Below are 26,758 nucleotides of genomic sequence, written 5' to 3' on the forward strand. Positions count from 1 at the left end.
TTGTTGACATGATACATGCCTTCCTATTCTAGTCTGGTTCCTTTTAGTTCTCTGGGCCTGGAACAAGAACTTTGTCACTCTGACCTTGGTGGGAAGGGACAGTGGGTGGAGAGATCAGGGGCTAGACCCCAAGGCAAAGTTTTCTAAGCGCCCCCTCCCCACCAGGAATCTGGGGAAAAGACAAAGAGGGGCCCCTTTCCCTAGATCAGACCCCTCCGGCCTAGGAAGAAACCTGGGAGACCCGGGAGGAGGGAGGAACCCTGGAGGGCAAGGGAAGGTGTCTTTTGGTTGTAATCCGGGGGGCTCCCTGGACTTGCGCTGCAGTCGGGAAGGACTGCGCTCCCCAACCCTGGAGGTTCCCCAGGGCGGGGAGCTCCTGCTCCCGGGGATCTGCAGGCGCGTGAGTCCGGGGTGCCCAGCCCCCTTCCCCTGCGGGCTGTCGGTGGCTGCCCTTGTAAGGAGGCGAGCCCGGGACACCCGACACGCGGTTATAATTAACCCAGACACGTGGCGATCCCACCCCCCCAACACCTGTCCCTGCCTCCCCCCAGCCCCAGCGCCTCGGGTCTAGGTCTCTGCAAAGGCGACATCGAAGCGCCCTCTAAAAATAAGCTCCTCTCCGGGATGAGTCCCTCTCTGTCCCCTCCGCCGCTGAAGCGTCCCAGGGTCAGCGGCAGGGACTGGAGTTTGAATCTTCTCAGCTCAGGCAAGACTCAGTTTCCCTCCCACTCACTCACCAAGAGGAAAGTGCGTCCAAACATGGATTTCTGGGGTCAGGCAGTTCTGCCTTCAGACCTGGGCCTTGGCCAAGGGTTTCCCATAGTTGGGTGACAACAGGCAAGTGTCTGGAATACCAGATACCTGGCTCTCGTGGGACTGTTGCAAGGTTTCCCCAGGGGCCCCCGGCTCAAGACCTAACTTTTACCCAGGTCAAGGCCACTGGGGGCTGAGGAGAGGCCGGGCCATAGGAGGGGCTGGAGGGCCAGGGGAGGGTGGCTTCTACGTGCCTGGGACGTCCCCTGGCATGGTCTCGTGTCCTGGGCAGGGGGCCAGCTGTCCTTGCCAGCCCGACTCAGCACTTGGTCGGGGAATCAGCTTGATGGGGGGTGGGCGGGGATCTGGGCTCAGCCCCTGGGGCGGCCCATACAAGGCCCGATAGGGCTGGGCGCAAGGCGTGCCTGGGTTCAGGGTGGGCACCGTGCCCGGGCAGTGAGCTGGGAGGCTCAGCTGCCTGCCCTCCAGCTCCTTTCCCTGGGGGCAGTCCCTCCCAGCCAATAGCACAGCCCGGCCCCCCTATATAAGGCCTGGGCTGCGGGCCCTTCCTTTGGGTCAGTGTCACCTCCAGGATACAGACAGCCCCTTTCTGCACAGCCCAGCCAGGTACTGATGCGGGTGGGAATCAGGGTGGGGTCCAGACCGGGCCAAAGTGTGGGGGGGTGCATGGCACCAGCAGCCGATCTGGTCTCAGGAGCCTACCCCATATCCTCCTATACAGAGGAGGGTCAGTGTGTGGGAAGGTTGACCCCGTGTCTGGGAGTTCCCTCCACCTGTGAGCCCCCCTGCCTCCCACAGGGTCTGTGGCACAGGGTCACGGGAAGGGATCTTGGAGACAAAAGGAGTCCTGACAGCTGCCAGCTGTCCCCCCTGCAAGGGGCTACAGGCTGGGCCCGTGTTCATGATGGTTTGTCACCAGAACTGGGCGCCACAAGCCGTGGGAGGTGTCTGTATGTCAACTGTCGTGGTTTGCAAGAGCAAGCACTGTGGGTTAATTGCACTTGCAATTCTGTGGGTCCCTGTTGCGTCCCACAATGGTGTGACCTTGTGTCTGACTTTCTGTAGCTCCTGCACGGGTGCCTGTATGCTGGGTGTGTCCCTGAGCTTGGAGGGATGTGTGTGTGACTCTGTTTACTGTGTGATCTGGGGGTTATGGGGATGTGTGTGTGGGTGTGTGTGGCTCTGGGGCTCCCCCCCCTTGCCTCAATGCCCTCTGCTAACGTGTTCCTCGCAGGGTGGGGTGGGACACCCTGAAGTGGGGGGCGGTTCTGGGCTGGAAGCCCTGGAGCCCCGAGGCCTGGATGCATGTCCTCCTGGCCACCCTGGCCCACCTGTCTCCGGCCTGCTGACTTGGTGCAAGTGGAGCCCCTGGAATGTGGGGGGGTTGGTGGGGGAGGAGCAGTCTGCCAGATTCTATAAATAATCCCCAACCCTGGATAGTAGCTCCAAGGATCTTTCGTGAATTCCATCCGCCCCTGGCCTGATGCCTCAGCCTTCAGCTCGCCTGGTCCCGATTCCCTTCTCACCGTCCTACCTGCTTCCCATCCCTGGGGCCGCGGAGTGAGCTCCCACGCTGACCACCACCACCTCCTTCCTGGGTCCAGTAACGACAGCCACCCCTCTACGGAGCAGGCCCCAACTCCATGTGAGGGCACGTGCTCAGCCGGCCACGTGCCCGAGCCAGAAGAATCTTCTTGGCAACCCCTTAGGCCAGGCTCAGTTCACAGGCGACAGAGGCTCAGAGAGGCTGAGCACCTGGCTTGGGGTCACACAGCAGGGGAAATGGCAGAGGCAGGATTTGAACCCAGCTCTGCTGACTTCAGCTGCTGGGCTTTTCTTCTCAACTGAGCCCTGCAGGAGAGCGGTCAGCAAACAGAGGTGGGGACGGCCACGCAGCCTTCCCTTCCACCCTCCCCCTTATCCCTTGACCGAGCACCCGGGACCCTTCGTGGAGAGAGTGTCCCTTCCCTGCTTGCACATATGTTCCCAGCAACACCCTCCACCTTCTCCCCAGCTCCTTACCCAGACTTTTAAAGTAATAGCAACAAAAATTATAATAATAGCTAAGCAAAATACAGCTTATCGTGTGCCAGCACTATTCCAAGCGCTTTACATACATGAACTCCTTGAAGCCCCCCCAGAGATGAGGGTTACTATGACCCCCTTTGTAATATGAGTAATCTGAGGCACAGAGAGGTTAAGCAAGGTGCCCAAGGTCACACAGCTTACTGTATGTGACAGAGCTGGAATTCAAACCCAGGCTATCTGATTCCAGAATCTACACTCTTATCCATGCCAATATTACTGCTCCATCCCAAAGGCTTCCCCCTTCATCTTTCAGCTGGAGAAGCTGTCCCTAGCAAGGTGACTCGTCTGGGGTCACCCATCAGGGTGTAGCAGAGCTGGGATGTTAACCACAGAGTCCTGATGCATCCTGTCAGGACACAGGGGCTCAGAGAGGGGCCCATTCTTGTTCCAAGTCACACAGCACATGAGTCAGGACTGGCCATCAGGGCAGTGGCTCAGCGGTTTAGTGCTGCCTTCGGCCCAGGGCCTGATCCTGGAGTCCCGGGATCGAGTCCCATGTCGGGTTCCCTGCATGGAGCTTGCTTCTCTCTCTGCCTGTGCCTCTGCCTCTCTCTCTCTCTCTCTCTCTCTCTCTCTCTCTCTCTCTGTCTCTCATGAATAAATAAATAAAATCTTCTAAAAAATATTAAAAAAAAAAGGACTGGCCATCAGGTCTTTCTGACCCCAACGCCTTGTCCTTGCTGGTCTCTGCTGGATGCGGGATAACCTTCTTCACCCCCCACCCTACTCCCCAGGCCCCCCCACGCCGCCACCATGCCGTTCGGTAACACCCACAACAAGTTCAAGCTGAACTATAAGCCTGAGGAGGAGTACCCTGACCTCACCAAGCACAACAACCATATGGCCAAAGCGCTGACCCCTGAAATCTATAAGAAGCTGCGGGACAAAGAGACCCCATCCGGCTTTACTCTGGACGATGTCATCCAGACAGGTGTGGACAACCCAGGTAAGCCTCCTTGGTGGAGCACGGACAGGGGCTTGGATGGGCGGGCGGGGCTGCCTGCCGGGGACTCTGTTTCCCCATCTGTGAAGATGAGGATCTTTCAAGCCTCTTAGGATCTGTGGGAGCTGAGAATCTAATATATTTCGAAAATTTTTCAGGGAAGAAAGAGTCTGTGATCTGGGGGCTCTCAAATAGTAATATTTTTAGGACCTTGTAACTGACCCCCCGAGACTCTTTCTCCTTTGCCCAGATGCCACCTCCCCATCCTCACAACCCTCAGTCTCTGCAGCTCCGACTCAGGTCTCGAATAAACCCCTGCTGACCACACATGCACACACACACGTACTCACACATGTGTGCACGTGCACATACAGTTTCTATAGGATCAAGGAGCCTGGGTCTTCCTTGCTGGGCACAAGCGCCTCTGACCTTACCCCAAACCCCCAGGTCACCCTTTCATCATGACCGTGGGCTGTGTGGCCGGTGACGAGGAGTCCTACCAGGTGTTCAAGGATCTCTTCGACCCCATCATCCAGGACCGGCACGGGGGTTACAAACCCACCGACAAGCACAAGACTGACCTCAACCATGAGAACCTCAAGGTCAGCTGCCCGCAGGGGAGGGGAGGGATGGAGAAGAGAGGGAGGATGACGGAGGTGGGAAGGGATGCTCCAAGAGGCAGAGATGGAGGGCAGGAGGGACAGAGAGGCATGCAGGACAGACAGGGAGACCAGGACACAGAGGGGGAGACTCAGATGGGAAGAGAGACAGGGAAGAGATGAAGAGAAACCAGACCCGGGACAAAAATGGGATAAGAGATGTATGGAGGAAAGGGGCAGATGAGAGGCTGGGAGAAACAGGGAGGGGAGAGGCCGAGAAGGGAGAGGCCGAGCTAGTGTGGCGGTGGGAGAAGCCAGTGGGCAAGAAGGAGCCGAAGGAAGTAGCAGAGTCAGAACTGTGAGCCCTGGGTGGGGGGGCCAGGGAGGACATGAGCTTGCAGTGGAGGGGCGGCTTGGGGGGGCCGTGCCCAGTCCTGACCCCCCTCCTGCCCTCCAGGGTGGAGACGACCTGGACCCCAACTATGTGCTCAGCAGCCGCGTCCGCACGGGCCGTAGCATCAAGGGCTACACACTGCCCCCCCACTGCTCCCGGGGCGAGCGCCGGGCAGTGGAGAAACTCTCCATAGAAGGTGAGAACCCCACCCTGCCCACCACTGGGTAAATCGTGGGTGCTTGATGAGTGACAGCTGACATTACCCCTGCTGGAAGTCTGGGGGCGCTGTCAAGGCACCCTGAGCAGATCCATGCAGACATTCAATTGCACCAGGGTCCTGACCTCCATCCATCCATCCATCCATCCATCCATCCATCCATCCATCCAAGCAGCCAGCCAGCTAGCCAACATTTACGGTTGTCATGGTCCTGAGTAGGGGGCCGGGGCTCCCATGATGAATAAGATGGACAAGGTCACTTTTTTCACAGAGTGGTCAGCCTGGTGGGGAGATAAGAGGAAACACAGAAACCAACAAAAGAATGATTAATTCCAAAATGCCATGTAGCCGAGAAACAAGGGTGCATCATAGAATGACTGGGGGGGAGCTCCCTGAGAAAGGAGGAGTTGATTGACAAAAAGGAGCCTGAAGATTTCCAGGCAGGTGGAGCAGCAAGCGCAAAGGTCCTGAGGTGGGGAAGTGTGTTGGAGGAAGAGCAAGGAGACCAGTTGTGGCCAGAGCTGAGTGGACCAGGGGAGGAGATGCAGTCAGAGGAGTATGGGTGGCCTGCTTGTGCAGAGCCTTGTGGGCCATCAGGGGGGCTTTGGCTTTGACTCTGAACAGATGGAAGCCATGGGAGGATGGTGATCGGAGTAAGTTCAGACTTACATGGGCAGTTTCCTGGCTGTTGAGTAGGGAACAGACTGTGGGCAAAGGTAGGAGCAGAGAGGCTGTAAGGGGCAACCACAATGGTGCAGGCGTGGGGTGAGGGATAGGCAAAGGGATGGAGAGAACGAGCGGTTTGGGAGGTAGGATCATCAGGACTCACAAGCATGTTTGTTCTAGTAAATGTCTAACAACCAGCTCTTAAGAAGAAAAAAAAAGCCCCAGTTTGTAGCGACTGCCAGTTTCCATGGTATAAATTCTCCTGCCACAGCCAATTTTAAACTATGAACATGATATCATAGAGAGATGGGAAAAGATACACATCATTACATACTATTCCAACCAAAGGGATGGAGATGAAAAAAGCTTCAAGAACATAGATAATAAAGATGTAGTAAAATAATTAGGAAGTGATAATTTTGGATATTTATAACCTGTGGCAGTTTTGACTTTATGTTTTATTTTTATTTATTTATTTTTGAGAGAGAGAAAGAGAAAGAGAGATAGAGAAAATGGACAGAGGAAGAGAGAGAATCTTTTTTTTTTTAAAGACTTTATTTATTAATGAGACACAGATTGAGAGAGAGAGAGAGGCAGAGACACAGGCAGAGGAAGAAGCAGGCTCCATGCAGGGAGCCCAACGTGGGACTCGATCCCTGGTCTACAGGATCACACCCTGGGCCGAAGGCGGCACCAAACCGCTAAGCCACCCAGGCTGCCTTTTTTTTTTTTTTTTTTTTTTTTTTTGGAGAGAGAGAATCTTAAACAGGCTTCACTCCCAGTGCGAACCTGACTTGGGGGCTTGATCTCACAACTCTGAGATCAACCTGAGCTGAAATCAAGAGTTGGATGCTTAACCAACTGAGTCACCCAGGCACCCCTTATTACCTGTGTTTATAAAATAATTTATTTTATTGTAAGTTTATATAATTTTTTAAAGTAGGCTCCATGCCCAACATTGGGAGTCACATGCTCTACTGACTGAGCCAGCCAAGCGGCCCCAGATAAATTATTTTTATTGTACTTTATTTTTTAAGATTTTATTTATTTATTCATGAGAGACACAGAGAGAAAGGCACAGACACAGGCAGAGGGAGAAGCAGGCTCCCTGCGGGGAGCCCGATGCAGAACTCGATCCCAGGACCCTGGGATCATGACCTAAGCCAAAGGCAGATGCTCAACCACTGAGCTACCTAGGTGCCCCAATAAATTATCTTTAAAAATATAGTATATAATATGTGATACATAACATTATATACTACACTATATTAAGATGTATAACATGTATATAAATACATATTGTATATTGTGCATATATACATAGTAAACATTTATTCTACATATGGATATATGATATATGCTACATACTAGAAATGCTATTTTATAATAGTTTTTCCTGTTGGCTCCCCAAAATCCTAAGATTTTGATTGTCTGTCTTCCAGCCAGTCGGAGGGGCTCCAGCACACTGCTGGTCATAGGTGGAGAGGATGTGAAGGTCAGGGAAAGGGCAAATCCATGTTTCCTGGCTGAGCACATGGCTTGGCTGCTCCCAAAGCCTGGGAGAGGTCGCAAATTTGGGTTTCATCCTAGTGTTCAGGAGCCATTAGGGCATCCACGGGAGCATGCCCCAGGCTTGTGTGGGCAGCAGGTTGGGGTCCCCAGGCCTCCACACCCAGGTTGTGGTGGGGCAGGTTGCTGACCACTGCCTTATATGGCCCCTCAGCCCTCAACAGCCTGACAGGCGAGTTCAAGGGGAAATACTACCCTCTGAAGAGCATGACCGAGCAGGAGCAGCAGCAGCTCATCGACGATCACTTCCTGTTCGACAAGCCCGTGTCCCCACTGCTGCTGGCCTCAGGCATGGCCCGAGACTGGCCCGACGCCCGTGGCATCTGGTGAGGTCCCCACCCCACTACCCTCCCTGTTCCTCCACCAAAGCCAACGCCATAAAAACAATCATGTTTCCAGATGCCCTAGAAAAATGACCTCACCTTCCACCCCTTGTGACCTTGGGCACAATATTTAACATTTCTCTGTCCTGGTTTCCCTATCTGTAAAATGGAGAGCACAGTAATTGAAAATAGTGTCTGGTATATAGTAAGTGCCCAACATCTTGGCTATTAGTTTTATCTTTTATTGTTGCTAGTTAGGTTTCTATGAACCTTTGAATCTCTGATTCCAATAGTCAAAGATTTTCAACGGTTTTTCAAAACTTAGGTTTCAGATGATTTGGAGAGTGTGAGTTCTAAGATATACAGATGGGATGATTCTAAGTTTCCAAGATTTTGAGTATTTTTAGGTTCTCGGATTCCACTAGTTCCAGATTCTGTGATTCCATGGTTTCAGACCTTTCCACATCTTAATGGTTTATGGTTCTAGGATTCTGTTTCTGAGATGTCGCAAGGTGATGGGAAGATTGGTCTTGAGACTGGATGTAGGGTTTCCAAGACTTATCAATTCTGATTCCCAGCTTCTGTTTTTCAAAGATTCTGAGATTCTAATAGTCTGTAATGTAATGCTATCCAAAAATCTAGGACCCTGAGAGTCCTTGATCCTAAGATTGGCGATTTCTCAGATCCTGTGCCCTTAGGGTCTCCAGGGGTAGAGTTTCTGAGATTTTGAGGTGCCCATGCCACCACCTCGCTCTCCTCAGGCCCGCTGCCCCCTAGCGGTGGGTGTGTTTGCGAGAGGCCAGGAATGGGGTTGCCACGCGGAGCTGATGGGTGGCCTCTTCCTGCGCCCCACCCTAGGCACAATGACAACAAGACCTTCCTGGTGTGGGTGAATGAGGAGGACCACCTCCGAGTCATCTCCATGCAGAAGGGGGGCAACATGAAGGAGGTCTTCCGCCGCTTCTGCGTGGGGCTGCAGAAGGTGGGTAGCGGGCCCCTCGGGGCCGGCCCCTGACTCCCCCTGAACGCCCCGCCCCCCGGGGCAACCCGGCTCCACCCTCCACCCAAGCCCCGCCCCCAAGATGACCTCAAGCCCCGCCCCGCCAGCATCCCGCGGCGCCCGGGTGGTCCCCGCCGTCCAGGCCGTCCCTTCAGAAGCTCATCCCGGGCGGTTTTGCAGCCCCGCCGTCTCGGAATTCCCCCCACTATCCACGTCCTCACGTCGTGTCGCTCCTAATCCCGTCGGGTTGCGGGAGTATTTGGGGACCCCCGCTGGCGCTGACCCCAGGTCCTCTCCTCTTACCTCAGATTGAGGAGATCTTCAAGAAGGCCGGACACCCCTTCATGTGGAACGAGCACCTGGGCTACGTGCTCACCTGCCCATCCAACCTGGGCACCGGGCTGCGTGGAGGTGTGCACGTCAAGCTGGCGCACCTGAGCAAGCACCCCAAGTTCGAGGAGATCCTCACCCGTCTGCGCCTGCAGAAACGGGGCACAGGTGCGGCTCTGCATCCGCGCACCGCTGCGTCGGGGCGGGGGGGGGGGGCGGGGGGGGCGGGCCCTTTGCGGCGGCGGAAGGGGAGGCGGAGCATCCACGCGAGTTCTGGGGTGGACGCGGGCTAGTCCTCTGTGAGCCTCAGTTTCTTCCTCTGTAAATGGGTGTCAGCACGCTTTCTCTCATAGGACTCGATAGGATATCATGGCTATATGATATATATTGTGTCTGTCCCCTGCCCCTAGGGACCTCGGTCTCCCATCTGTAAAGGAGAGGATGGTCAGGATTCAACCCCAGGCAGCCTGGCCCCAGAGCTCACTCACAGCCACCACGCTGTATTTTCATGTTGAATGGTTGAGGTGTGAGGTACCTAAATTAGCCTGAGATGTGAACCTATGAATAGCCATTTAGGAGACTCTGAATGCCGTAACCTGTCACACCGTAGGCACTCAGTGCGTGCGGCCGTCTCAGCTGGCACGGGGGCAGCATCCTGGGCCCTGCTTCCGCATCTCTGCTCCCTCCTCATGCCCCTGCCCCCTGCTCCTGCAGGTGGTGTGGACACAGCTGCTGTGGGCTCAGTGTTCGACGTATCCAACGCCGATCGACTGGGCTCATCCGAAGTAGAACAGGTGCAGCTGGTGGTGGACGGTGTGAAGCTCATGGTGGAGATGGAGAAGAAGCTGGAAAAAGGCCAGTCCATCGACGACATGATCCCCGCCCAGAAATAGGCGTCCAGCCCGCCCGCCGCCGCCTGCTGGAGCCCCAGCCAATGGGAGGACTCGGCCCCTCAGAGGCCCGCCCCTTTCCCCGCAGCTCCGCCCACAGGGGGGGTGGGCCACCTGGGGGCTCTTTCCATCCCTCTCGGAATTCCAGGTCCAACCAGAGTTCCGACCAATGGGCTTCGGCCTCTGAGTTCTGTTTGGCCAATGTAAAACCTCCCTCACACCTTCCTCTCCTTTCCCCGGAGCTCCGGCCACCACCAGGAGCTCGGGGTCGCGGAGAGCTCTCCAACACATCTGGAGCTCATGCTTTTTCTACACCCAAAGCAACAAATAAAAGCAATGGTGGCCCTAGCTCTTGTGCGACAGTTACTGAGCAAGAGGAGGAGGGACGTTTGCCCTCAGCTGCTGTGTGACCTCGAAGTGGCTTGCCCTCCCTGGCAAAGTTTAGTGTCCAGTCTAATGCAAAACTTCTAAGGTTCTAGAGGAATCCGAGACCCAGGGACGTGTGGCCCCTTCCAACCTCAGCTCCTAATCACGCATGCTCAGATCTCAAGCACAGGGTCCGCACGATGGGGAAACGTAAGCCAAACAAAATGCCTGAGACGTGAACTTGGCCCGCGGGTCTCCAGTTTGATACCTACCGTGCATCTCATCATATACACTTCGTTGTATTTTTCACTGGCCTCCTGTGTGATCTCACTTCATCCCTCTACAGCTGTTACCACTCCTCTAAATTTCCCCTTCTGTGCTCAAGAACCTCCCATAGTTTCCCTCACCTCCTAGAAGGCACTCCTATTATTTGCGATTCTTCAAGATCAGACTCAGATGTGCACTATTCACTGAAGGCTCATCTTTCCCGTTCTTTCCCCGTTATTCTTCTATACACTCCTGCTCCTTACACCCTGCAATTCCCACCTTAACATCTTTGCCCATGCTCTTTCCTCCTTCGGACTAGGGCTTGGCTCACAGCATCCCCATGACATCTTGAGAGATCTACTTTTTGGGGAGTCCCAGGAAGGGGGGGTGGGGCGGTGGGAGGGGCAGGTAATAGAAATCAGGAGACATCTGAACACGTTCCGGGTTTTGGACACATCAGTCACCTCTACTCGACCCAATATGCTGAGGCCTCCATCAGCAACGGCAGCGTGGTGGCCTCAAAAACAGACAAAAGTTTCAGAAGGAAATGTGAGGCAGAGTAAGTGGAAGACAGAGCCCCAGGGACCTGGAAGAGGGACTTTTTCAAACCTGAAGTCACACCGCGAAAGGGCTCTTAGAAATCAAGAAATGTACTCTGTTGTAGAGGGGGAAACAGGCCAGGGGATGTCCCTGAGAGTTCCTAGAGATTAATGGAACAGGAAGGCTACAAGAGAAAGACAAGACCTGTCGGATGTCATGGTGTCCTTTACAATACGGTTCCTAAATGAAGATCCCATCACCAGCCCTCGCTCCACCTCCTACCCCGCCTCTGAGGCCACACCGGCAAGCACGCCAGTGGGACCTCTGAGCCTAACCTGCAGTGCAGGCACCTGCAGCGACCGTGCCTGTCCTGCTTATCTTTACTCATCAGGCGTAAGTGCACCCCTTCTCTCCCCACCTTCTATCCATTTGACCTCCTCCCTACTCTCCTGACCAGTCTCCTTCCCTCCCTTTGCAGCATAAACCTGTCCCTGCCTCACAACCTCGCCAGGACTCCCCGGTGTCCTTGGAAGAAAGCCCGGGCCCCTCTCCATGTCCTTCAGGCTCCTGCCAACATCTCCAGCCTCTTCTCTCCCAGTGACTCCACTCACTGCAAATTATATGCCATTTGCTGTACTGTCGTTCCCCTGCCTCTCGGCCATTGTACAAGCTGTTCCATCTGCCTAGAACACCAACCCCCTCCCCGCCGTGTTTAGCTCTCCCAGGTGCAGCTGGGCTGTTCCTCTTCCAGGAAGCCCTCCCTGGCTGGGACAGACACCCCCTTGGCCTATCCCCAGCCTCTGCCCTGCCTCCCTCCCACCCCAGCCTGATCACTGATGCAGCTGCCTCCTCCACTGGACTGAGCCTCACGAGGGCAGGGCTGGGGCTGCCTTGGTCACTACATCCCCAGCACAGGGCTGGGCACACAGGAACACCCCCCCCCCCCCGGGCAAGGATTGAAATTTCCAGACGGAGTTGGTTGTTTCCCACTCCCCAACCTCCGAATCAATAAACACTTTTCAGCAGATCCCTGTTCTGGCCTCTCATAAGACAGGAATGCAGTTCTGCCCCAAACCCTGAATTTTTCAACACTGACCACTCAGTCTCTACCACCCTTCATTTCTCACTCGACTTTCCTATGAAGTCCCAAGAACAGAAGACAAGGATTGACCCTACCATGCCCCAAGTGGGCAACTGAGGCACAGCAGACTAAGCCTCCTCCACACATACAACCCTCCATGGCTCTTAAGTGCCCTTGGATGAAGCCCAGCTTGCTTTGACCTCCGAGGCCCTGTGTGTACAAGCCCCGCCCTCTACTGCTCAGCTTTATTGAGCTTCTATTCCCTTCCTCTGGCTAAGGACCCTTGGCTTTCCTCTTCCCTCTAAGCCCAGCTCTAGGTAGGGAGCTGGTGGCTCCAGAGCAACACTGACTGGTTCGGGGACAGTCATGTGTTCTCTGGGCCAATAAGAGTCCATCTTGGGACTTTTGCCAAAAGTTCGCAATGAGGAACTTACTGGGGTGGGAATTAGGCAAAGGGACGATAGGTTGCAACTGCTGGGGTCATTTCTGCCATCAGGGAGCGCCAGGTGAAACTCTGGGGTGAAACTATTAAACTGCTAAATTCACACTAAAAAAAGCCAAGAGGAGATGGCCGGCTACCCAGATTCAGCCTTACCTGAAGTCAGGCACCGCCACACTATTAAGGAACATAAGCCAAATAACCTTTTTGCTTAAGTGTAGATGGATTATTAGTCCTAATACAGCATTTCTCTTGCTAATTCTCCACCAGCCCCCACACTGCACCCACATCGAAATTACCCACAGTTTTCTGAAGGTCTGTCATGCACTCTGACTTCCAGGCTTTTGCCCAGGGCATACCCAACACACGGTCAACTCCTACTCATCCTTCAAAGCCCAACTCCAGCATCATTTCCCCAACTCCCCTCCTGTTCTCTTCTGGACTCCCCAGTGCAACAGTCTCTCCAGTGTTTTGTGTCAGAACCCACATCCCCCACAGACAGGGGCTCCTTGTGTCTCCGTGTCCAGCACCGGGCCTGGCATGGAGTAGGCACAGGTCAATGACTGTTTATTGAATAAATGTACTACTGGTGTAAGAAGTGGCTTAGAGTCCGCTATAACATGTGGGTGGGCATGTGAGTGAATGAATGGGGGACCGATATAGGAACTGGGGGCCTCGTGGATGAGGCCGAGTTCTGTCCTGCCCTCCACCATCATCATCCTTGACCCTCACACCCCCACTAGGCCCATTCTGCAGCTGAGAAAATTGAGGCTCAGAAAGGAGGAACCACTGGCCCAAAGTCACACACTGCCTCCTCCTCGTCTCACTCGCAGGTGAGGGCAGGGAAGGAACAGCCTGGGGTCAGCGTGGGGGAGGGGGACTCTCCTAAGTTTATTGGGCGACAGGCTGCAGGTGAGGGGGCTGACAGGAGGGGGGCGGGTGTAATAACTTAAAAACCGGAGGTGACAGCGGCAGCTCCTCGTGAGATCTCTGCAGAGGGGAGGGGGTGGGGGTATTTACAAGGTTTGTACAAAGTGCCCCGCGCCAGCCTGGGGCAGGAAGGGGGGGGTTCCAGCGTGAGGGGAGGGGTGGGGAGGGGAAGGAATCTGCCTCTCTGACCCCCCCCAATTCCAGCCCCCCCCTCCATTCTCCAGTCTTTAGGCTCAGCAACCTTTCCTACCCCTGCCCAAGGCCTAATTCTTGAGCTGCTTGGGGTGGGGGGATGGGGCGGGATGGAAGAGGTTCCTCAGTTTCCCTTTCTGCCCCTGCCCAGCCCCCAAAGTCTTTTCGGGTGCCCCTCCCCGCAGGGGGAGGGGGGACAGGACCAGCTGGAGGCTCCAGGAAGGTGCCAGCTCCCCCTGCTCAGCCCCCTCCCGCTTCTCCCATGCCGGGCGGCCCATGGAGATTGGGCCCCTGGGCGGACCATCTCTGTCCCCACATCGAATTCGCGGGAACCGAGGTGATGACAGAGGGGAGACTCCCCTCCCTGACCCCTCTCCCCCGGGTGGCAGAGGTGAAGGGGACGAGGGGGAGGAAGGGGAGGGGACCCGGGCCGTGGTGGCTCAGAGCTCGAGGTCGTTGGAGATGCGGGTGACGAGGGTGCGGAAGGCCAGGGCGGTGCCGGCCACGCGGCGGAACAGAACTCCCCGCAGACCGGGCCGGGGCAGCTGGCAGACCTCCACTTCGAAGTGGGACAGGGGCTCGGGCCCGCCCGCACCCCCGTGCAGGCAGGCCAGCAGGAACGGCTGTGGCTGGCGGCAGCGGCAGCGGGCGGCCGCGGTGGCCTGGCGCAGGGCCGCCATCAGGGCCTCGGGCGGGCGCGAGCTGGTCAGCTTCACACTCCAGGGGAATCGGAGTAGCCGGGGGGCGGTTTCCGTTTGATCCCAAGGTAGATGGCAACTGGGGCGAGAACACGGTAGCGGTCAAAGGCGGCGGGCGGGGGAGCGGAGAGAACGGTGCCCCGCGGCTCCCACCCGGGACGGACTCCTCGCCGCCCTCTCTCACCGCAGGGACAGCGACAGGCTCAGCTGTACACACCGACCGCCAGCTGGAGCCTCCATCTCCCAGTGCCCCCCGGTCTCTAAATCCCTGGAAGGGAGTGGAGGCGACGCAAGCAACCTCCTCCTATCGCCTCCTCCCATGGGGCAGCTGGAAATTTCTGGGGGTTTTTTGATTATTGCAATATCTTGGGATGGGGGTGCTGCTGGGCACGCTCAGGGAGGACACAGGTTCTGCGGTGTGTGAGAGGGCCCCGCACAACAAACGAATGTCCGGCCTGAAGGGCCGAGGGTGCTCCTCTTGGGAAGCATTGCACACCTTGTGCTCCTGGCTGAGGCTGGGGGGACTAAGCCTCAGCCCCAAGCTGAGCACGAGACTGTTCTGGCCAGTGAGAGCATTCCGCCCCCCCCCCCCCCCGCCTGCTGTGATTGGTTCAAAGAGGAGTGCTTGACCGGGTCCTACCAATCAGAGTATGCCACCCTTCTGGCCACAGGCGTTGGTTGAGGGGTGGACATGTGACTCAGTTCCAGCCAATGAGAGTCAGTCCTGGGACCTTTGGAACTGGTGGGGAGGTCCTTTATTTGCATAGGGAGCTTTACAGGGGGTGGTGTGGAACTGAAGCAGGTTGTGGAGGGGCAGGGCCGCCTGCTTTTGTAAAGCATGTTAAGGGAATCCCACGGCGCCCCCTGGTTTTTGTCCTGACTGTGGCTGTTTCTGCACGACAGACTATGGTGGAGCCAAAACGGCAAGACAGAGATTACCTGGCCCTCGAAGCCTCAACTATTTATCATCTGGGGCTGTACAGGTAACCTGTGCCTGAGCTGTTGGCAACAGTGGTGCTTCGTTGGATGATGGGGGGAGGTGTGTGGTCATACGTGGAAGAGGCTGGACGTTGGGATGGTCAAGGGACGGTGTTCACAGATTGGGGGGTGAGGCACGAGAGGAACACGCAGAGGGGTGCCTGGGGGGCTCAGTGGTTGAGCATCTGACTTTGGCTCAGGGCATGATCCCGGGGTCCTGGGATCAAGTCCCACATTGGGCTCCCTCTCTACCTCTTGCTTTGTGTCTCTCATGAATAAATAAAATACAGCCTTAAAAAATAAATAAAGAGAAGCGGGCAGAGGAAGGAGGGTCCGAGGGTGAGTTCAAAAAGCTGGCTTGGAGGATGAGGCTTAGGTCTCATCTGAAGGTATGGGGGTGGTGGATGGGGTGGTGTGGACACAAGTGGGGTCTGAGGCACGCAAAGGGGTAGGCACATGCACTCACCTTGTGACCTCAGGTCCCCCGATTCTCTCAGGTTCGTCTGTGACCCTAAAGGGGGGAAGGGGGGCAGGGTGTCTGATTTGCACCTCCGGCATCCCCTCCCCCAACCCACTGCCTCCAGGACTCTGGGCAGCCCCTGCCTCAGCCCTGGTCCCGGTCCCTCCCTGCTGGCTGGAGCTGGGCTGGGAGTCAGGATTCGAACTCCCTCTCCATGCCCAGCATGGGAACCCATTCTGAAAGGGTTAGTGGAGGTCAGAGGAGAGATACTGAAGAATTTGGAAGGCGAAAGAGAAAGGGGGTGGGCAGAGACACGCACCTACATATAGAAGGACACGGACACACACACGCACCCCTCCTTCGGGCTTTGCTCAAATGGCACCTCCTTAGTGAGGCCTGCTCCATTTAAAACTGTACCTCCCTTCCCTGCTCTATTTTTCTTCTCTGTACACTGTCTGGATCTCCGAGGAGAATATCGGCTCTCCCTGGGCTGGGATTTTACACATTCTGTTCACTCCATTCCAGGGTTTTTTTTCTTTTTCTTTTTCTTTTTTTTTTATGATAGGCACACAGTGAGAGAGAGAGAGGCAGAGACATAGGCAGAGGGAGAAGCAGGCTCCATGCATCGGGAGCCCGATGTGGGACTCGATCCCGGGTCTCCAGGATCGTGCCCTGGGCCAAAGGCAGGCGCCAAACCGCTGCGCCACCCAGGGATCCCTATTCCAGGGTTTAAGAGAGTGCCAGGCACACAATAGGGGCTCGGTGAATAAACAAAAATCATTGTCCAAGGCAACATTCTAAGCTCAGTCCATAGATCATCTCATTTAGTCCACATGACAACCCTAGGAGGAAGGCACTGTTATTGCTATCTCCATCTTACAGAAGAGGAAGGCGAGGCCCAGAGAGGTTGAGTGACTTGCCCAAGGTCACTCAGCAGAGCTGGGGTCTGAATCTCAAAGGTCTGGCTCTCGAGGCCAGACTACTGCTTATTAACAGCACATGGACAGCCAGACCCCACAACCAGTCCTCCTCCCGCACGCACACGTTCCCCCCCCCCACCCCCCTACACTCAGGTCGGACATGCAGACAGGGAGGCAGAGCCAGGGACAGCAGAGGCTGGACGGGACTTACTGATCTTGGATCCCTGGGGCAGAGAGGCGCCCGAAACACAGCGGTTAGAGTTCTGCCGTTTAGAGGGATCGAGGGTAACCCTGTAGTGTGAGGGGGGAGGTGAGGGGTGACGGAGGAGGAGGAGATAGAGGAGGAGGAAATGATGTGGGGGTACAGGAGGCAGAGCAGAGCAGAAGACAGGTTAGGCCCCATTGCCCCCCACCCCACCCCTGCCCCCCACATCCCATGGGGCTCACCTTCTGGTCAGTTTGGAGGTCAGCTTGGTGAAGAGGTTGGTGGTGGGGCGGGGCCGCCCAGTGGGCAGGGGGGTGGCCTCGTGGGCTAGCGTGGGAGAGGCAGGGGGCCCATTCTGCACACCCCCGCCTCCCCCGCCCCCTGCCCTCCGGTCCCGGACCTGGCCACCGTGGAAGGTGCTGCGGATGGTGGAACCGCGTGCCAGGCGGCTCCGCTCCCCCGATGGGGGAGCCAGGCTGTGACTAGAGGGAGAGGCGGGGGGCACCCGTGGGGTACCCGAGCTGTGGGAAGAAAGGGACAAGTCAGAGTGGGGCCTTGAGGCTGGCCAAGGCCTCAGGTCCTCTGATTCTTTACTGTCTTGAGATCACATTAAAAAACCTAGTTCTCAGAGACAAGGCTGCCACGTACAGCTGGGCAGGCTGTGTACTATACAACCCTAGCTATTTTACTGACTCTTCTTTCTTCCTAAGTCGGCTGTCCTTAAACTGTCCTTTCTTCAAACCCTACATACCCCAAATGTATCCTAATTCTCCTCTCTCTGAACTCAGCAGTTGAATCGGTTCAGATACATTTTTTGATGAATCTCTTGCCATTTGCCATCCAAACCCCAGGAACCAAAGCAACTTTGCAAATACTTTGCTATCTGAACTTTCATTATTCAAACTTGGGACAGGAATAGATGTGAACATCAAAGGGACTTCTACTCATTACAATGATTTTTTGACAGGTAAGAAAAGACTCTCTTCCTAATTGTCTCAAGGTGTTGCGTGGGCAGTGGTGGCTCCTGCGTCCCAGGACCCTCCTCCAGACCCTCCCAGTCCTGACAGGAGGGGCCAGAGCTACAATTCCTATCCTTCGGAGGACTCCAGGACCAGCCTGGATCTCAAAGAGGGAACCCTGACGGCGGCAGATGCCACTACCTCTCCCTTGGAATCTGTCCTCCTCGTTTTACTTTTAGTAACCAAACTTCTGAGCCTATGAGCAGTGCACATGGCCACCTGGCCAGAGACTACATTTCCCAGCTCCCTTGCCGTGAAGGCAGGTCACATGACTATTCTCTGGCCAATGGGATACAAACAGAAGTATTTTGTCCCATTTCTGGGTCAGGCCTCTAAAAAGAATGCAGCTTGCACTCCATTCTTTCCATCCTTCTTGCTGGTTGAGAAATGGTGGCAGCTGGTGCAGTGGCCTCGGTGCCAGAGCTGGAGCTTCAGGTTGAGTTTGGCAGACTCAATCTGGGTCTTTGGAGGACCCTGCCTGCCTGCCTACCTCTGGAAGGCTCTATCGGAGAGGACTACACCTCCTTCTCACTTAAGCCACTGTACCTTGGTTTCTTTTTGGTCTACAATCTAACTAATACACTGTCTCTCGACCAGAGCTGGAAGGCTGTGCATTATAGTGTTTACAAATACGCTGGAATCAGTCTGGAATCTCTGCTCCTTGATTTACCAGCTGTGTGGCCCTGCACAAGTTACCTAACCTCTCTGTGCCTCATTTCCTTAGCTGTAAAATGGAGGTACCAGGATCTACCTCACAGAGTTGTTAGGGGCATTCAGCCAGCGAACTAAGGCCTGGCATACAGTTCCTGCTTGATGAATACTCACTACTGTTTTTATTTAATGACCGTGAAATAAGCACTCACTCATCGAATGCCTTCTATGTCATGGACCTCGTGCCAGGTACAGGACGCACCTGATATCCACCGGATCCCTCTAACAGGGCCTAGAGGCAGAGAACATCAGCCCCATCTTACAGAGGAGGAAACAGAGGCTCAGAGACTTGCCAAAGGTCATCCTGCTAGCAGAGTGCAGAGGCAAGATTTGACCTCAGAACTTAGTAGCCACAGAAGCACTGCTCTCAACCACTCCATATCCTGTCCCCACCCAACAGTAACCCGTGTTGATCAAGTGTTCCCTAGACCCCACCAGGACTCCTAGTGGGTGTGAGTGTCATTATCTTGAAGCCTGCCCCACTCCTGAACTTGAATCATGATGTGAACTAATTCATCCCCTGTGCCTTTTTTCTAAGTAGGCGCCACACCCAACGACCCAACGTGGCGCTTGAACCCACGACCCTGAGATCAAGAGTCACATGCTCTACCTTTGGAGCCAGCCGGGCACCCCTAATTCATCCCCCTTTTATGCTCCAGCCAGTCTGCACTGGTTTCCCTCCCCTGCCAGCTGAGACCGAACAGACTCAGGAAAGCTAGTTTGAAAACCAGCCAGCAAGAGGATGTTGAAGCTGTGACATTCTGGGGCTTCTCTCAAGTTCTAAAAATTGATCATTCAAAAAAAAAAAAAAATCAACTCAGTTTCCCAAGGCTCGTAGGCGGAGAACAGGGCAGACTGCTTTCTTGGGGCCGATGACTAATTAATTAAGAGGGGAAGATTATCACGGGGTCGGCAGTGGTGGGATGGGTAGGAGATGGGTAGATTCAGCCAAGGGAAGGGCAGACGCACACTCCCCATTCCCCATGGTGCCCCCCTCCCCACAACAGTTATCATCTTCTATAAAGGAGGGCCCCCCTCCCCTACACCCCACTCCCCACTACTGCCCCCTCTCCGTACCTATTCTCTTTGCCATTTGGCAACAGGGACGGGCGCTCAGCCCCAGGGCGTTCTGTGCAAACGTAGGTGTTTCTGCGGGTCATCATGCTGGGAGGGAGGTTGTTCTGTGGAGACACGGCCAGGAGGGAGTGAGGGGGTGAAGGGACACCCCTTAACTCCCCACTTATCCTCCCTGGCCTCCCTCATTATAATCGAGGCAGGGGCCAAGGCTGAGTAGGTGATGGTTTACTCCAGGAGAAAAGGGAAGGTAACGAGGCATCCGGGCAGCACAGGCTAAGAGTCATGGGGCTGAGACAGGGGTGCTGAGGAAGAACGGGTCAAGGGCGGTGCCTGGGGGGGGCAGCCTCACCCACTCCTCTCCCAGCTCTGTCCCACCTGGGTACAGTCCAGCCACGTCAAGCTTTTCGCAGCATACTTATTCATGGCACACTTGGTGTCTCCTCCTGGCCTTTGCACGCCCGGCCCCCCTACTTGGATATTCCTCCCACCTTTCCCCTTGACTCCCACCTATGTATCTTTCATAATATATCTGGCTGAGTCAGCTGCCTTCTTGGGGTCCCCACCTGCCACCTTGATCACTCTGTATTGTCAATACCTGTCCCCCTTTATCCGTCCCTACCCTGCCCTGGACTGCGAGCTCTCTCAGGTCAGGGAGCGCAGGTGGATGCTGCCTCCCCGAATGTGCTGGAAGTGATCCCTCATTTCCTATCCTCTGGGAGTTTCTCTAAGGTTGGTGTTATTCCTTCCTTCAGTGTTTGGCACAATTCCACTTAGAGTCAGGAATTTTCTTTCTGGGAAAGTTTTAAGCTATGGATTCCAGTTCTTGAACAAGAATATAAGACTGTTCGGATTTTGTTTTTTCTTGAGCCACTTGTGATTTGAAAGACATCTGTCCATTTCATCTAAGAGGTCACACTTATTGGCATAAGGTGGTTCTGATACCTTCCGTCTTTTTGCATTGGGACAGAGTTTTCCTTTTCATCTCCAATATTAGTAATTCGTGGGGCCTAGTGATTGTTTTACTCTTCCTAAGAACTGGATTGCAGCTTTGGTGGGTTTCTCTAGCGTATAGCTGCTTGTTCCCTTATTGACTTCTGTTATTTCCTTCCTTTTACTTTTTTTTTTGGGGGGGGGGGGCTTATATGCTGTTCTTTTTTTTTTTTTTTTTTTTTTACGATTTTATTTATTTATGAGAGACACATAGAGAGAGGCAGAGACATAGGCAGAGGGAGAAGCAGGTTCCCTGAGGGGAGTCTGATGTGGGACTTGAAACCAGAGCCCCAGCATCACGACCTGAGCCAAAGGCAGACGCTCAACCGCTGAGCCACACAGGTGCACCTTTTTTCTATCTTTTTAGGTATGGGTTTAATTTAACAGCAACCAGAGCCTTCATATATTGAGGGCTTACTGAGCTGGACACTGTGGGAGGTTAGTTTATGTCTTATGAGAGCCTGACAACAATCCAAGTCCCCTAATGCACCCATTTCACAGGGTGGAGGACAGGCTCAGGAAGGGGGTCACACACCTTGCCAATGCAACTTAAGCTCTGGCCTGTGTGGCCTCAGAGGACTGACCGCTTGCTTATGACCTGCCTCCACTCTTGTCTCTGATGGGGAGGCCGCTTTCCTTCCTCAACCTACTGTTCTGAGGAGCTGCAGAACAGGAGGGTCAAGTACTACATTCCCCAGACTCCTCTGCAGCTCAGGATCCATGTATGAACGGGTTCTGCCCACCCTTGCATTCCGGAAGATCTGGAAGGTGGCAATGGGGTGGCAGTCACCTTCCTGTCCCCTTTGCCTTCTGCTTACATGGGCAAGGTCATGAGGTGAGGCTCTGGCTCAGAAAGACCCCAGTCCCTCTTTTTAGACTTCCTGGCATCGTGGGCCCTTCTGTTAGAGAACAATGTTTCTGAGCCTTGAATTACAGTCATGACCACGTGTTCTGGAATTCAACCGTGCTAGGGTCCGCCCCAGCGGTGGCAGTTCCCTTGGCGGGTCAGTTCTGCCATGCTGATGTGTCATTCCTGTGGGGTTGAACTCACTGCTTGCTGCACCAAGCCCTTCCTTCAACTTTGTAAGTACTTCCTTCCCTGTATGAAATCCCTCCTGCCTAAAGCAAGTGGAATGCTTCTTTCTGACACTGAATGCTAATTTATACACTAGCATCCAGCGCAGGCTCGGGCCAGAGAGAGCACTCAGATGTCTAAGGGATGAACGAATGAACAAAGAGAACAAGGAGTGCTGTGTGGTGGTCTGGGGAACAGGACGGGGAACAGCAGGGTCTGCAGTATGTGAGCCAGGCGGGCAGACCCCCAGCCCTGGCCACTCACAGGGGTGCTCGTGCTGTCCTTCCGCCGCTCTGGGATCTCTGCCTTGTTGGGGTTGTGGGCGCTGCTGACCATGGGGCTGGAGGGGGGCAGCCCCCGGCTCCCGCTTCCGGCAGCACTGCAGCTCGCCTTCCGGCCTGGCAGTCGCTCCTCCTTCAGCTCCGCGTCCCCGGTGCTGGTTGGGCTGCGCTTGGGGTGTAGGGGTGCGGGGGATGGGCCACCTGGTGGAGGGAGGGGACAGTTAGGGCTCGCGTCACCTGGAAGAGCCAGAGCCTACTCTGAGTGATCCTGAGAACCTCAGAATTCCTCACATAGGCTGCAAGCTCCAGTGTGATCCATACTGACCCTATCTGTCCAAATGACAAATGTGCACCCTGACCCCCAACTCCATGTAAATGACATGATGCATGAGCAGGTTATTCACTGCATTGGCTTTTTTTTTTTTTTTAAGATTTTATTTATTGGGTGGGTGGGGGGGAGCATGAACAGGAGGAGGGGCAGAGGGAGAGGGAGAACCAGACTCCACGCTGAGTGTGTAGCTCAACATGGGACCCGATCCCAGGACCCCAGGATCATGACCTAAGCCAAAGTCGGACACTTAACTGACTGAGCCACCTAGGCACTCCTCGTCATGATTTGTTTTTAAGGCCAAAAGACTGAGAGCAGCCTAGGTACCCCTTAGGAGAGGAATGGCTAAATGAAATTAAGCTATTTCTATACGATGAAATACTCTACAGCTATGAGGAGGAAGCTGCTTATGTATCTTATGATCTTTAAGACTGCAGAGCAGAAAAGGCAGGGCCTGTAGTCTAAGGCATGCTGTCATTTGTAGAAGGGGAAATGTGTAGATCTCTACATTTCTATTTATCTACTTGCTTATGCGTGAACATCTTAAAAGGCTCTCATTTGTCTTAAAAGGTGAGAATATGGGCAGCCCAGGGCCTGATTCTGGAGAACTGGGATCGAGTCCCACGTCGGGCTCCCTGCGTGGAGCCTGCTTCTCCCTCTACCTGTGTCTCTGCCTCTCTTTCTCTCTGTGTCTCTCATGAATAAATAAATAAAATCTTTTATTTAAAGATCTAAAAAAGAGAATATTACCTTATGGTATGTGAATATGTTAGTATTGTATTTATGTATCTTTATGTCTCTCTTTTTTTTTAACTTTTTTTTTGGAGGGGAGGCAGGGCAGAGGGAAAGAGAGAATCTCAAGCAGACTCCTCACTGAGCATGGAGCCCAAGGCAGGGCTCAATCTCATGATCTGAGCTGCAATCAAGAATCGGATGCTCGGGCAGCCGGGGTGGCTCAGTGGTTTAGAGCCGTCTTCAGCCCAGGGCCTGATCCTTGAGACCCAGGATCAAGTCCCATGTCAGGCTCCCTGCAGGGAGCCTGCTTCTCCCTCTGCCAGTGTCTCTGCCAATCTCTCTCTCTCTCTCTCTCTGGTCTCTCATGAATAAATAAAATCTTTAAAAAAATAAAATCAGGCGTTATATTAAAGTATATTAAAAAAAAAGAATCAGATGCTCAAGGGATGCCTGGGTGGCTCAGTGGTTGAATGTCTGCCTGTAGCTCAGGTCATGATCCCGGGGTCCTGGGATCAAGTCCCGCATCAGGCTCCCTGCATGGATCCTGCTTCTCCCTCTGCCAATGACTCTGCCTCTCTGTGTCCCTCATGAATAAATACATAAAATCTAAAAAAAAAAAAAAACCCCAAAACCAAATCTGGTACCTTGGAACATCTTAGGAAATTGTAGTTCTAGAGCCAGTGGGTTTAAATGCATTCATGGGGCTGAACTGCCCTTTGAACTGTCGAAACTTCTACCTATTAAGTCCCCAGGAACCTCAATGCTCCAAGGTCCCAGAAGCACAACAAGTTTTGCAGTGACGGACACAGGGCACCCATCGACAATCCCCTGAGAACCTTTGGAACCCAGAAGGTTTCCACGTGGGTGTTAAGATTACCATGCTAGAACCAGAGGATGTTAGAGTCATAAGTTTCTTAGTGACTTTCTGTGCCAATCTGGCTATTTTATAGGTGGAAAAAGGAAATCCAGGGAAGGGGAATGGCTTGACCATCCAGATCCCACACTTCCTGCTCAGGACAGAGGCTTGAGTTTCCCCAACACCCCCCTCCCCATGCTAGTGCCTGTCCCAGAGTTAAGCATTGTGAAGCAGGGCTGTAAAGTCAGGGAGAGTTGGAGACCACGCTGGCAGTTCCTCCCACTGCTAAACACAGCGTTACCAAGTGACCCGGTCCATTCCTAGGTACCTGCCCAAGAGAAACGAACACGTGCGGCCATATGGAACGTTGTACTCGAACGTTCACAGCGCATGATCCACAATCGCCAAAAGGTGAAATCAACGCAACGTCCATCAGTTGATGAATGGAAAAATCAAATGTGATAGACCCACGGAATGGAATATTACTGGGCCATTAAAAGGGACGAAGTGCTCGTTCATGCTTAAACGTGGATGAAAATGTTATCCTGAGTGAAAGAAGCCAGACGCAGAAGGCCACAGCTTGTATGATTGCTCTTACACGAAATGTCCAGAATAGGGGAATCTGTAGAGATAGGGAATAGACTGGAGGTTGTCAGGGGCTGGGGTGGTGGTGGATGGGGATTTGGAGGTCGATGGCTATCTAGGGCTTGTGGAGTTTCTTCCTGGGGTGATGAAAATGTGCTAAACTGTGTTGTGGTAATGGCTGCACAACTCTGAAAATACTAATACCATTGAATCGTCCACTTTGCATGGGTGAATTATACGGTATATGAGTTATATCTCAAAAGAGCTACTGCAAGAATAGGTGGGAGGGTTCACCTTTGAGGAGGGTGTGGGTGAGAGACCTCTTGGAAGTTTCCATGCCTCATCTGTGGTGGTGGTGATGGGGTCTGTTTTCTGTGGGTGATGAGATCTCTTTCAGTTACAGAATGTGGGGTACAACTAGGTGTCTGCCCAGCCCCTTTCCACTAGGAAGGGCCTCTCAACATTTCAGTGTGGAGGAGAGCCAGAGGGCAGGCTCTCAGCAGCCACTTTGTGCAACGTGTCCTGATCACAGTGGCTTAATCCCAAGTGGACCCTGATGTGAGTGCTCTATCCCTGATAAGTGGACCAAAGGGATTCCAGCTATCATTTGGGCTGGTCTCTAACACAGAGAGATTGGGAAAAAGATAACGTGAAATAAGTAAGAGAAAGGGAAAACCAGGGGAATAGAGAGGAAGCAAGAAACAGCATCTGCTCTGGCTGCTCTTCCAGTTTCTAATCCCTTCCTGATCCTGTGTGTTCCCACCTCCCCTATAATGTCTCTGCATCTTTATGCAAAATTCCTCCCTTCTCTGCAGCTGGCTCGAGCAGAGGTTTCCATTGCCTGCCAGCCAGACAACCCCAATGTAAGGTAGGTCTGAAGCCTCGGGGCCCAGGATGGCGTGTGAAGGCATGTGGGGGCCATACTCACAGAAGTCGCTATGCCTGCGCTGGCGGTGGTAGGTGGAGGAGGAACTCCGCTGTCCTTTGCTGTGGCTGGTGCCTTTGCTGGAGCCTGTTCCATTGGTGGTGTCGCTGGGCGCCCGCACCCGTGCCAGGGCCAGCCCCGGGGTGCCCCGGTCCCCACCCTCCTGCAGGAGGATGACAGATGAGGAGGCTCAGCCTCCATCCCCTCTGCCCCAGAAGTCCCTCCACCCCGGGCATCGCGCATCCCAAATGCCCCTGGCGCCTTCTGACCTCAGTCTTCCTGCCCAGCAGGAGGTAGGTGGCGGTCACTTCGTTGTACTTCTGGCTGGTCAAGGCCTCTTTGATTTCTTCCCGCGTGTAGCCCATACCCACCATCACCTCTGGGAGAGGGGGATGGAGAGGAGGTTCAATCTCCCCAGACCCTTCCCTTCCACTCGTTTCTGTGTCACATAGCAATGCCTGTTCTTTGGCCTCTTTAGTATCCATTCCTCTTTTCTACCAGCAGCACCCTGATTTCTTTGCAAGATCTCTTTCCAGCTCAGATCACCTGGCTGACTCCTGCCCACACTGAGCCCCACAGGCAGGTATATAACCCAGGTCTGATCAAATAGAGTATTCCATCCCCAAGGCCACACTGATTGGTTCAGGGGTAGCCAATGGGCACCAGCCTAGAGCTTCTATCGGAACATTTAGGGAAGTGGCTCCTCTTCTTGTTGGGGTGTCCAGGCCACTAGGATATGCAGTTGCCAGCGTGTTCCTGTGGCCAGAGCTGCCTGGGAGAGAAGCCACCACTAAGATTCCCAACGACTGTCTCTGAGCACCTGAATCCAGCTGTGCCTGAAGCCCACATACCCTGGCCTTTATAGTTATGTGAATGAATCAGTGATGACTGTGAGATTATAACCATATAAAATTGCTGACATTAACAAGTTTTCGCCTAGTTTCAAATGGCCCAGCCTATTATTATTATTGGCATAAGCCCGAACAGCTTGGATTTTCTCTTATGTACAACCACGACAGTCCCAATTAATGCAGCCAGCTCTAATGGTGGCCTTGGAGGGTTACTGGATAGTTCCTAAGGGGCTCTTTCAGGGCTAATGCTTTGGGGAGCAAAGAGTTCAAGGGTTCCAGGCTGGAGGATCTGGGACCAAAGGGTTGGTGGGTGAGGCACATGTCCACATGGGGATTTGCCCCAAACGTGTGCTTTACCAATGACTTAGGCCTAAACACTTCTGGACATGATCTATGATTTCCTTTTGTGTCTTAATTGTCAAAACACTTTACATAGATTAACTCATTTAATATATT

General features: G+C 54.0%; 2 protein-coding genes across 3 annotated transcripts in view; one reads left to right on the top strand and one right to left on the bottom strand.

Annotated features, from left to right (window-relative positions):
• Nucleotides 1-1,242: 1,242 nt before the first annotated feature.
• CKM (creatine kinase, M-type) lies at nucleotides 1,243-10,141 on the top strand. The gene is made up of 8 exons (XM_055312069.1): nucleotides 1,243-1,380; nucleotides 3,597-3,808; nucleotides 4,253-4,407; nucleotides 4,862-4,994; nucleotides 7,405-7,576; nucleotides 8,432-8,555; nucleotides 8,882-9,071; nucleotides 9,618-10,141. Exons 2-8 carry the CDS (start codon nucleotides 3,616-3,618, stop codon nucleotides 9,794-9,796), a joined length of 1,146 nt encoding a protein of 381 aa, XP_055168044.1. The 5' UTR covers nucleotides 1,243-1,380; nucleotides 3,597-3,615; the 3' UTR covers nucleotides 9,797-10,141.
• A 2,886-nt stretch (nucleotides 10,142-13,027) lies between these two features.
• The window catches only part of MARK4 (microtubule affinity regulating kinase 4), a 29,314-nt gene continuing 15,583 nt past the window's right edge, over nucleotides 13,028-26,758 (bottom strand). Inside the window, exons 11-18 of one of the 2 annotated variants that reach the window (XM_055309993.1) lie at nucleotides 25,721-25,830; nucleotides 25,455-25,614; nucleotides 22,006-22,223; nucleotides 19,677-19,780; nucleotides 17,112-17,390; nucleotides 16,876-16,955; nucleotides 15,751-15,795; nucleotides 14,295-14,385 (exon numbers count right to left, since the gene is read on the bottom strand). In XM_055309993.1, the coding sequence (XP_055165968.1) occupies nucleotides 14,321-14,385; nucleotides 15,751-15,795; nucleotides 16,876-16,955; nucleotides 17,112-17,390; nucleotides 19,677-19,780; nucleotides 22,006-22,223; nucleotides 25,455-25,614; nucleotides 25,721-25,830 (1,061 nt within the window). In that variant the 3' untranslated portion in view covers nucleotides 14,295-14,320. Of the gene's footprint in view, nucleotides 14,386-15,750; nucleotides 15,796-16,875; nucleotides 16,956-17,111; nucleotides 17,391-19,676; nucleotides 19,781-22,005; nucleotides 22,224-25,454; nucleotides 25,615-25,720; nucleotides 25,831-26,758 lie in introns of both variants that reach the window. The other variant, XM_055309992.1, reaches the window with a different exon arrangement.

The sequence above is a fragment of the Nyctereutes procyonoides genome, unplaced genomic scaffold (assembly GCF_905146905.1).
Source record: "Nyctereutes procyonoides isolate TBG_1078 unplaced genomic scaffold, NYPRO_anot_genome, whole genome shotgun sequence".
In the NCBI taxonomy this organism is placed as follows: domain Eukaryota; kingdom Metazoa; phylum Chordata; class Mammalia; order Carnivora; family Canidae; genus Nyctereutes; species Nyctereutes procyonoides.

Excerpts from the sequence above, each read along its gene's own strand:
- CKM (XM_055312069.1), top strand. The coding sequence starts at position 3,616 with ATGCCGTTCGGTAACACCCACAACAAGTTCAAGCTGAACTATAAGCCT. Across the intron at positions 3,809-4,252 it reads GACAGGTGTGGACAACCCAG|GTCACCCTTTCATCATGACC; the intron begins GTAAGCCTCCTT and ends CCAAACCCCCAG. Across the intron at positions 8,556-8,881 it reads TCTGCGTGGGGCTGCAGAAG|ATTGAGGAGATCTTCAAGAA; the intron begins GTGGGTAGCGGG and ends CTCTTACCTCAG.